At 41.8% G+C, this 11,615-nt stretch overlaps 1 protein-coding gene across 4 annotated transcripts in view; it reads left to right on the forward strand.

Moving 5' to 3' along the window:
• Positions 1 to 5,654, forward strand: part of LOC142151143 (NXPE family member 3-like) — a 42,568-nt gene extending 36,914 nt beyond the window's left edge. For 3 of the 4 annotated variants that reach the window (XM_075206498.1, XM_075206500.1, XM_075206501.1), the window contains 3 exons: positions 605 to 690; positions 2,224 to 2,439; positions 5,095 to 5,654. In XM_075206498.1, the coding sequence (XP_075062599.1) occupies positions 605 to 690; positions 2,224 to 2,439; positions 5,095 to 5,627 (835 nt within the window). In that variant the 3' untranslated portion in view covers positions 5,628 to 5,654. The remainder of the gene's footprint in view (positions 1 to 604; positions 691 to 2,223; positions 2,440 to 5,094) is intronic. The other variant, XM_075206499.1, reaches the window with a different exon arrangement.
• Positions 5,655 to 11,615: the final 5,961 nt, after the last annotated feature.

Here is an 11,615-nt window from a genome sequence, read left to right on the forward strand (position 1 = left end):
GACTCGGGGCAGCATTGCTGGACAGGAAGAGGCGCACATAGTATCTACACAATCATGAAAGTGACCATAAGTCACATTAACTTCCTATGCAGTCCCAGTCTTTCCTAGGGAAAATGGTCCCGGGGCTGGCTGGCACTTCTGGCATGACATGGCTAATCATTAGCAGAAGATTTCACTCAAAGTCCCATGCCATCCGTCAATGTGGCTGCTAAGTCAACTGGAGCCCTAAAAAGAAAGCAGCACCCCTCCCCCTCAAGTGAATAAAGCACCAGGGGGTAAATATGTCATACTACGGTTTGTACAAGTCGCCGGAAATCGTCGAGTTGACAGCTAAAATTTAAAGCGGCGCTGCCTTGTAAAGGGAAACTTGCCTTTGCAAGGCAGCGCCGCTTTAAATTTTAGCTGTCAACTCACCGATTTCCGGCGACTTGTACAAACCAGAGTGTGATACATTTACCCCCAGATCTCACAGCCTTAATTAATTAATTAATTAATTAAATTACATTTAAATGTGGGTGGTCCTAACACCCAAATGCTATTGCTCCAAATAATGCTATTATAAATTTAATGTTAAATAATAATATAATTTATTGACCTCCAACAGCTCTGTAACCAACCAGATTATCTCGGGCTCAATTTCTCCACTCAGTGTGATATCAGATAACAGCTCATTGGGTAAGAATTCTGCAGGTATACACTTATACATATTCATTTTCTTTTTTGATGTCTACTTAAAGCTATCTACAGCTGGGTACACACTACAGAAATTTCGACCAACTTTTTATGCAGAGCGATTTTACATGCGATGGATGATCCGATCGCTCGGTCCATGGACTGCATACACACTAGCCTTGTTTAGGACGATAAAGGGAAGAGCGGACGTCCCTTTAGCGACTTTTTACAGCCATGTTGTCGTGAGCAATGACTGTAATTTCGTACTCACTGTTGTGGATCGGTCGGAAGTTTATACACACTACACAGCGGAAACGAGATTGGACCGAAAATATTAAACGGTACGACCAACCAAATGAGGCGATAATCGTCCATTTAGGAAGACTTTCGACCATCGTGTCACTGCACACACTGACCCGACTTTTAAACGAGTGGTCGTATGTCGGCTGTTTGAGCCGATTATTGGAGGAAAACAGTGTAGTGTGTACCCAGCTTAACATGTCTAACTATATATAATTTTGCTGCGTCCTCTTATTTTTCTTTTGCTGTTCTTTTCTGTACTTTGCTTTTTCTGGAGCTTACAAGTTTCAATACCCCCCACTGCAGATTGCAAAGGAGCTCTCTGCCAGTAATGCACCTGGATTTGCATACTTGCATCCTGTTTTCCACCAAGGTCCATGGGTATACAGAGCAAGATTGCAGCGTTTGAGGAGAAGATATTTGCAGTGAGAGAGGAGAATTTGTGTGGTGTTAGGGCGTGGTTCTTTACAAAGTATGGAGTAGGGACTAGTCTTCCAGCGTAGTGCATCAACAAGATTTCTTTTTGAGGAATAGGATTATTAAAATCAGACAAAGGGTGTATTTTTAGGGACGATAATTGCTATTCTTGCTGTAGGAAAGGGTGCACAGCCTTTGGCACTCAACAAAAGGATTTGAATTTTGCACCAGCTGAGAGCTAGAGGTAATTGCATGTATGCACAGTGGCTCAGTAGTTCATCCTTCAGCCTCACAGCAAAATGAACATGTGTGTTAGTGTGTATTAGGAGATTTAGACTGTAAGCTCCAATGGAGCAGGGACCGATGTGAATGACCGATATTTTCTATACAGATCTGCGAAACTGGTGAAGCTATATAAATAGATGATGATCATGATCCTTTGCTTTTATTGGTAGCTGTTTTGTGCTTCGATGTTGATTTTGTGTATTTTCATTTACACCAGGCAATATTTTAGAAGCAAAATTTAAAAGTTTCTTGTATTGAATCTGTGGCACTAACAATATGACATTTAACCTTTTGCATAGTGCACCTCGAGATTTTGCCGACTCTTCAAATACCTAGGCAGACTAGTTGTGAGGTTTGGCCCAAGTAGAGGATAGGTATGGTCCTTGAAGTATGCTGGGTGTTCTATCCAGGTGCAGTCGTACAACATAAGGCGCTTTGTGGTGTACATCTAGTGCACCTTGTATATGACCTCCTCTGACTGCCTTGTGAAACCTTAAAAAATGAGTTGCCCTTCAATCACTTGACATTTCTCGCCCCACTCTCTTGCAGACCTCACTTTTAAACTCCGTATGTGCAGACCTGGTCTGATATCTACAAAACCTTCTGGCTTTTATTATAATGACAGCTGGACAACGTTCACATGTCTAGGGCAGCATTTTCCTAAACCATCCGATGCTCTTGCCTGCCTCAAAGGGAAAGACATCCACATGCTCGGAGATTCTACTCTTCGCCAGTGGTTTGAATACTTGGAGATGTTCATACCAAGTAAGTGAAGTCATCCTACCGTGCTCAGGGGTTGTCACCAAATACCTCAGATTGATGATCAGAAGAGATGGCACAGAGCCTGTTAGGGGAACGTTTTGTAGTTAATTATAGCACAGGAAGTGTGAGAGAATGAGTGTATTGATTTAGGTTTTGGAGTCTTTTCAATGCTTTACCTTAACCTTATTTTATTAATTTGAAAGGGTGAGGATAGAGGGACTACAGATTTCCGCAAATGCAAATTATATGTTCTCTGGATAAATAAAAACTTGACAGGCTGTCCTCTAAAGTTGTTCAGGTTCCAGGACCCTCTCTATGCCTTCCAAACTCTGCTCCAGGAAAAGGATAACTGTGGCACTTCCACTTTCTCAACTATGTAGCAATCCTAGACTACATCAAATGCAAATGACTCTTTCTCAGGACAAAACAACTCATGCCACAGGAAAGGTTTTAAGAGCATGGTGGTTTCTGTACTACTGCTCCATGTATGTCATTAAAATTAAGCTCTGAAAAAAGATACTGTATGCAGTTCCACCTCATTTATTCTCTGGTGTCTTTTTTCACATTCTGACACTAGACAAGGGAAAGGATGTTCACCACCTTCAGAAAATTTGGATTTATATGACAGATGAGCAAAGCACTTTGAAATTCAACAATACTTGGGACTCATGATTGGCTAACAAATTTGTTAATCTGGGGCCAACAACATATAGAGTACATTAACATCGCAGACTGCATATATACAAAGTAAATAAGGCAGAGCCATCATTTCAATTCATAGGCAGCTGCCTTGGTCTTGTTAGGTCTCCTTTCTGTATTGCTTACTTAGGACGGGCATTTAATATGCTTGTGGGGGGCAAATATATAGTAAGTTTCCAGCCGGCTAGCTCACCAATAACTGCATGTTCTCTTGCAATCTTTTGAATCCAGATTTATGGATGTGGAATTTGTATGCTTTTATATGATACAGTACACTGGACCTATCTGTAGAATATAGAATTAAGCTTTTAAAACCCTTTAAATTAAACATATTCAACAACATCCAGGGGTGACTTTATTACATGAAATATAACCTGGTCCATTCACATGGATTTATATGGTCTTTTGAGGCTTTATATCAAATGATAAAACTGCAATACTCTTAAAGTTAACCCTGCCATCCTTTTTTAACGTTACTAATGTTTAATCTGCCCCATTGAGGGCTTTCATAACCAAATGCTGGGCCTAATATTTCAGCGCACATGGTGCTTAGAACTGAAATCTGACTTGAATATTGAAAGACATGCTAGCTGTTCATTCTTGCATAACATGTACATTTTTTGAATTGTGACTAAAACACCTTGTGACAGGATGGACCGCCTATGCCACCCTGTCTGTTGTTGCTGGGAACCGGCTGGGCTTACTTTGCCATCGTTCCCTTTCGTTATCCCAAATGCGCCCTCTTGCTGCAGTAGGAGGGGCTTACACAAGCTGCCGCCACTGGACTCCTATACCGACATCCAGAACCGGGTTTCGTCTGCGTAACTGACGCTGCTAGCGTGTCTCGTTGCTGGTGTACCTGGCTGGTAACTCCGGACCTCTTACTATGGATCCGGTTTGCTGTGAATGGATCCCCCCCTGGCCTATAACATTGATCAGGGCTGCTGGGTTGCAGGCAGAGTGTGGTACTGGAATCGCTTGGGTCCAAACCTCAGAGACAGCCAGAGAACGGATTAGATTTAGGGTCTAATCTGTAGATCACAGAAATACAGCAATATTGAAGATGTTTCCAAGCAGGTCTTTCAAGCAAGATGTTTATTTGCTCTCACACACTGGTGGAAGATACCAGTGTGATCAGGTCAGATGAAAAATCAGAAGAACACTTACATGCTCACACAGCTCATCTTTTATACAGTTCCGAAATAGTCTATTTTTAGAATTAGGATGTACTCTATTTACACAAACATGGATTTACATGCATTGCAAAGCCACTAATATTTATACTTAGCTATGAAATTCTTAAAAACCTTGCTGTGATTTCCTGGATCTTATTTCAGAGGCAGGAGACTCACTAGCAAAGTGAAAAGGTCTGACTGGCATGAATACTTCAGACATTTCCACAGAACAACAAAACAAGCCACTTCCTCACATCACAATACACCAAAGGCTTGGTAAACACAGGCTCATTGTATCAAATATATACATCAGAAATAGGCATATCCTATAGAAAGGTTAAACAGAAAAAACAACTTTTCTACCCTGGTCTCAGAGATAACGATTTCCTGTCTCACAATATACACAATATCAAAAATAAGTGCACGTGCAATTACATAAATAAGTGCCCTGTGCTATTTGCTTTAAATAATTTTTTGCCAAAAGTTATTTAATAGTGATCCAGTTACACCCCTTCTATGAAGATTGTGTCCCTTGTTGCCCGATAGATGCTGACCATTGCTTTGGACTGGTCTCTGTCACCAGTACTAGGGCTTGGGATAACTAAGTACTGGTAAGCATTTTAAACTGTAAAAGTAATAAGTCACTGGCCCAGATCTGACAACATTGTGAGGGAACGTTCATAATTAGACAATTATTATTATTATTATTATTATTATTATTATTTTATTTTAAAATGAGCATTGATGCTTTAGTAAAGATACATATCATTGTTTTTCACTTTAGGTCTCAAGAGGATAGACTTGCATGTTAATTATCAATCGGGACCTCTGCTAGCAGTGGATGCCAATGTTGGTCTAGCTGTGCGGTGGCGGGCCCATGGACTTCCCTACCGGGTAATCAAGACTATGATTTCTAACCTGCACTATGAGGCAGCCCACTTAGCTGGGATTGGTGGTGGGCCTCATACTGTTGTTGTGATGACCCTGTGGGCCCACTACACCACCTTCCCTGTGAGAGTCTATTTAGAAAGGTTGGATCGGGTCCGTCAGGCAATTGCATCTTTACTGTTCCGCAGCCCTCAGACAACTGTGATAATTAAATCAGCTAACACAGGTGAGAAGTCAATTTATGGCAGTGACTGGTTGTCTCTTCAGCTGGACATCTTAATGAGGGCAGCTTTCAAGGGAATGGCTGTCACTATCCTGGATGCCTGGGACATGACATCCTGCCACTATCTTCCTGACGCTCTCCATCCAGAGCCACCAGTTATCAGGAATGAGGTGGACCTTATGTTGTCTTACATATGTCCAAAATGAAGAACAAGATACTTCTTGACTTCAACACATTGACCTAGGGACCTTTGATGAATATGGGACATAACAAAGGGTGCTCAAATATGACCTAGCATCTGGGTAAGGTGTGCACCATGGCCTTAGTTATGAACCTTTTGTTTCAGTGGATTTTTTCTTACTTATTGTAGATGAAATGGTTCACGAGTGATCAGTATTTTTAATAAAATAAAATGTTTGGTTCACTGTTTTTTTCTTTCTATAAACATCCATTTGAGGTCAAATTAAAATTATATATTTTTAAATTACTGTATTTAAAGAGTGAGCTGTAGTGGCTGGGATCTGGGACTTTGGACACATATTTTACAGATGGAACTAAAGTATTCATTTTTAATTCTGAAATGGGCAGAATCTATTCAGTGTAATGGTTTTATGGTTTTATGTTAATAGGAATGTGGTATCACCATTACTCACTTTGTTGCATCAGGTCGGCCTTTCAGTGGTGTTCAATGCACATCTATGTTCTATGTCAGATATTTTACAGAGCATGTCAAGCAGGATATTATTATAATAAATAAGAAGACAGTTATCAAATATGTCCTCTGATCTGACTGCTCTCATCATTCATTTTATAAAAACTGTATATGTTGGATTGGGAAGCAATGGTAGGGACATTATTGTCTGTGTGGGTAAAGCTGGTTGAGGAATATCATTGTGGCTATCTACATGCTAGGGTTTAATTCATCTGACTCATCAATATAAAGTCAGATCAGATGCATACAATAATGAACAGATTCTTTGCAATTAATTTCTGTTATCTAAAAACAAAATGTTTAAAACTGCAGAGCAGAGACATGTTACTGGTAAACAGGCACGGGCTGGGAGAGGGAAGCCCGGGGGGCACACAGGCGGCCGCGTCATTGATGATGCGGCCACATCCCCTGTCATGTGATGCGGCCGCCTGCGCGCTGACGCGGCCGCATCTGACGAGGCCCTAATAGTGGTCTGACTGCCCCCCTGCCCAGTCCGCCCCTGCTGGTAAAGGAGCACAGACCCCTTTCCACCAAAGAACAGGGATGAAGGGCAGTCAACCCTTCCTTGATCCTAGAGGCAGAAACTTTTCAGCCAAGGTTTTTTATAGCCTGTCTCAGGGGCAGACCTAGATTTTTCTTGGGGGGGGTGGCTATTTTCCATAGTGACTGCTCTCTTTCACTCCGATTGGTTGGTCCTGATTGGCCCCGTCCACTTTCCTCCAATGATCGGACCTCTCCACCGCAATTTAATTGGATGAAAATTTCTGCTAGGGGTGAATGATTGCACTGCCTGCCCCCCTCTGGATCCGCCAGTGGTCTGTCTTAAGCCCTCCCGTAGTGACATTATCAATAGCCGTTACCAATCTCCCCTGCCAGCTCTTTAACCCTATACATAGCGACAAACTATTTACGAATACACACCTCAGCTATTAATTTCCTTCAGGCTTAATTCATCCCTCAGTTATAATTGTAGTTACAAAAAGTAGAAATCAGATTGTGCTTCTTTGAATATGTGGATGCTATAAATGTGCAAATTCACAAAAGTGATTCAATCCTCAAACGTAAATAAGTAAAATACTAATAGTACAACCCAGTATTATTTTAAAATAATAGTTTTCCAAGATCAGTTATATTTAAAAAACTTTCTTTTTTAAATGTAGCATTATACATAATTACACAACACTTATCTTCAGTGTTACATTGTGGATGACACTCAAGGTATTTTATGGCAGGGGGGCAGATTTAAGTACATTTAAAAAGATAGTTGTATTTACAAATGAACATGTATACAAACAATCAAGAACTTTTGTTTGAAACAATTGTACACAGACTTCTGTGATGGTGGATTCCAACAGGGATGAATTAGTATTGTTAGAGGATGATGTACACACTGATGAGGGTGAATATGATGACAGTGTAGATTGCAGATGCTGAGATCTAGCTGAGAGAAGGGAGCTAGGTGATGCTCGTATGCTTGGTAATATTTTGGGTAGAATGACATGTTGGCAATGTTATCATTTTCTACTATAAACTTTCACCTTTAGTAGAGAGATGTTTTTCTTTAAAAAGGTACAAGCTTTTCATTTACATTTTTGTTTCCCTGACTTAAAACCAGGATTTGTACCAATTCTTTTTTTAAACAACCATGACTTTATTGAGAAGACAATTGCAATGGCCTGTTTCAGTACCTGTTATTTTATTTGAACAACTATGACTTTATTAACAAGAGAATTTTAATGGGTTGTTGTGTTTAATGGACTGTTTTGTTGTTAATTGTGCTTTGACACCAATAAATATAAATGAGCATCAAATAAATAGTATTGATGTATGTAAATAATGGGTGCGTTTTTTGTTTGTTAACTATCAGCATACTGTTCAACCATATTTTACATTTTGAAATATTATACATGTGTTTATTAATGTATGTATGTTATTTTGGGTTGATGTTTAATTTATTGGTGTCAATATTTATGTATGTCGTGTTCCTACTCCTGTTTGCATCCTATCTCCAGTGTCTCCTGTATATCGGTCCGCAGATTATCACACCCTGTGTGTCATCTCCACTGTCTAATGTGGTAATGCTCCACAGTCCATTGCTCCCTGCCTCCAGTGTCTCCTGTATATCGGTCCGCAGATTATCACATCCTGTGTGTCATCTCCACTGTCTAACATGGTAATGATCTGCAGACCATTGCTCCCTGACTCTAGTGTCTCCTGTATATTGGTCCTCAGACTACTGCCTCCTGTGTTTTACCTCCACTGTCTATTGGTAACACTTCACAGACTACTGCGTCCTCTCTTCAGTACCTCCTGAGTACCGGTCCTAAGACTGTCGCACCCTATGTGCCATCTCCATTTTCTACTGGTAACGCTCTCCAGGACCTTCAGTCATTCTGATCCTGCTGCTGTCTCTGATTCTCATCTACGTCTCGCTCATCACCTCCTAAGAGAACCTGCAGGTTGGGAGCCGTAAAGTCCAAATTTCCTTGCGGGGATCCCTGGCGAAAACCTCCCCCTCCATTAAACACAATCAGAGCAGCCTGGCAGCACACTCTCCCTGCCTGTCTCTGCCGAACAGACATGCACATAGCATGCAGGCACCGGCAGCAAGCCCCTGATAGGAGGGCCTATCGCCCCAGATTGCACTGTGTAGGGAAACAGATAAACAAAAGCCTGATATCCTCACATTAGCATCTCCACTCCATCCATGTATCATGTGTTCAATTTCCTGGCTTACAGGGTGCTCCAGTAGGGAATTTAAGACTTGATCCTCTCTTTACTGTATTTAAAGTGTCTTCCAAATTTTGTTGATAGTCATCTTCTATTGCATTGAAAATGCTAGTGTCATTTACTCATAAGATCTCTCTTTGTATCTTATTCCTATCATCCAATTATCATCTTGTGGTTTCATTACTCTGCACATTACCCACGGTATCAAAGATTAAAGTATCTTTATACAACACTGATAACTTATCAGGTTTAAGGCCATTAGATCAGATACAAGGCCTTCAAATATATATACTAATTGGCCTAACAACTAGGTTCCCAAACTGTGTGCCGCGGCTCCCAGGGGAGCCGCGGCGCTGTCACAGGGGTGCCGTGGACAGGAAGAAGAAGAAAAAACAAAAAGAAAAAAAAACTTACCAATAGGGCGGCGCCTGGGACCCAACAACCTCATCCCTCCTCGCTTCTCACTGAAAGCCGGGCGTGACATCATCACATCCGACACATTCAGTGAGAAGCGGCAGGAGAGAGGATGCTAGGTCCCAGGTGCCGCCGGATTGGTTTTTTTTTCTTTGTTTTTTTGTTTTTTTCTTCTTCTTACTGTCCACGGCGGGATATAGAGGGGTCACAGCGAGGGGGCACAGCGTGGATGCAGAGGGGGCAGAGCGAGGGGGCACAGCGCGGATGCAGAGGGGCACAGCGCGGATGCAGATGGGGCAGAAAGGATGCAGAGGGGGCAGAGCGAGGGGGCACAGCGTGGATGCAGAGGGGGCAGGAAGGATGCAGAGGGGACAGAGCGCGGATGCAAAGGGGGCTGAAAGGATGCTGAGCGCGGATGCAGAGGGGGCAGAGCGTGTGTGGATGCAGAGGGGGCAGAGCGTGTGTGGATGCAGAGGGGGCTGTGTGGATGCAGAGGGGGCAGAGTGTGTTAGCTGTAAATTATTCTTTTACAGAAATATAATTGAAAAAAATATATATAAAAATATTCTTTTCCCTTGGATTTATGAAAATTATTTTTGCATACAGTTCAATAAGTATCTCTGTCCTGACCTAAATACTTATTACGTTTTTTTGACTACTTATAAAACGGGACTGCTCGATAATTATTTTGGAGGGGTGCCTTGAAAAAATTATGGAGACTTTGAGTGCCGCGAACTGCAAAAGTTTGGGAACCACTGGCTTAACCCCTTTACCTGTGAGTGTGTGTGCATTTCCACAAGTTATTTTAGGGAGTCAGGTAGGGTTTTCCCAAGTCGACCCTTGTGGAACCTGTTAGTGTGTATAGCTTGAATGGTGTGAACGACTTGGGTGGAGGCATTGCTCTGAGAAATCAGGGAAAGGTGAGATGATCATACCTGTGAGGTTTTCCACTGCTCTGCACATTAGGTGCACAGAGGCGCCCTAAGGCACAGGAGCTACAATTGCATCTCGTTGCACCAGCTTAAACGCTCCTTTGACCAGTGGCAGACGCTGTCTTGCTTGTGGACATTGCAGGCGCTGTATTTATTTTTTGGGCTTGCAGTACCAGTTGCTAAGTGACTGAAGCCAGCGTAACTGAAGCGGATGTTTATACTCCTCTTCTGGTCTCCAAACAACAAACCAGAGACCATTCACATGTGCTGCTGATTCTTAGGTTGAGAGGCACATTCCTTTATTAGGCTTCCTCTCCTGTACACATGTGCTGGAGATAGTTTAGTCTGCCATGTGTTCAGAACCTGTGCTTAGTGTATGCCTTTTGTTGTGGCCCCGACTGCAAATTGGATCTTGCTTTTCTCTTCTGCCCCTGACCTCGGATTGTTTACTGGACTTTACTCTCACTTCTCAAGATTCCATTCCATCAGGTATCTGTTCTGGTTTTAATATTGCCTTCAACAGTGTTATGTCCATCTTTATCCCCATAATGCCCACAGATAAAAGCACCAATTACTACTATGGGTAAAGTCCTGGGGCAGCCAAGTATTCACAAGCATATTGTGCTCCACAAGAATGGGGGCTGCTATAGGTGAAGACCTCATAAGTGTTCTAGGGATCTCATCATCAATATGGGTATTGCCCTACCACCAGTACCCGTAAGAGATATGCCCCCTGACCGCTGTCTGCTCCCAGGTCGCAATTATGTAAATATGCTCTTTCTATACACGACCTACACTTGCCCGCTGCTCTTTCACCAGAATATGTGTTTTGTACGCAAATAAAACAGATGTACGTTCAACTCTGCATGAACGCCAGTGTGTTTTGGTTTTTTTTGGGTTTAGTTTAAATAGCAATATCACAAGGTGAAACCTATATAGTCTATCAACACATAGCTAAATATATGTAGAGGATATGAGACATATGAACATTATGCTATAAGATATCACTTTAAAAAAGATGCATGTATGAACCTCAGTTTGATAATTCTTCGAGCCTGCCTATAAATTCGGTGAGAACCCGACCTCAATATTATTAACCATGTAGGAGCTGACAAAAACAAAGCCCCAAGCTAAGGTCTACTCCCAGCGTTTGGATCCTGCACAAACAATGCGATCCCTTCAGAGGGACTAATCAGAGGCAGGATATGGTGAGTCAGTGGCCTCTAATAAAATATATCAAGACAGACTAGGGAGCTCAAACCTAAATACACAGGTCACATAAACAAACACAACTGATGTCAATATTGCAATAATATTATGCAAATCTTATTGTCATAGCAAACATTATTAAAGCAGCTTATTCATATCGGACTGAAAGAGTATCACAAACCAAGTACCATAAAGTG

The sequence above is a fragment of the Mixophyes fleayi genome, chromosome 4, assembly GCF_038048845.1.
Source record: "Mixophyes fleayi isolate aMixFle1 chromosome 4, aMixFle1.hap1, whole genome shotgun sequence".
In the NCBI taxonomy this organism is placed as follows: Eukaryota; Metazoa; Chordata; class Amphibia; order Anura; family Limnodynastidae; genus Mixophyes; species Mixophyes fleayi.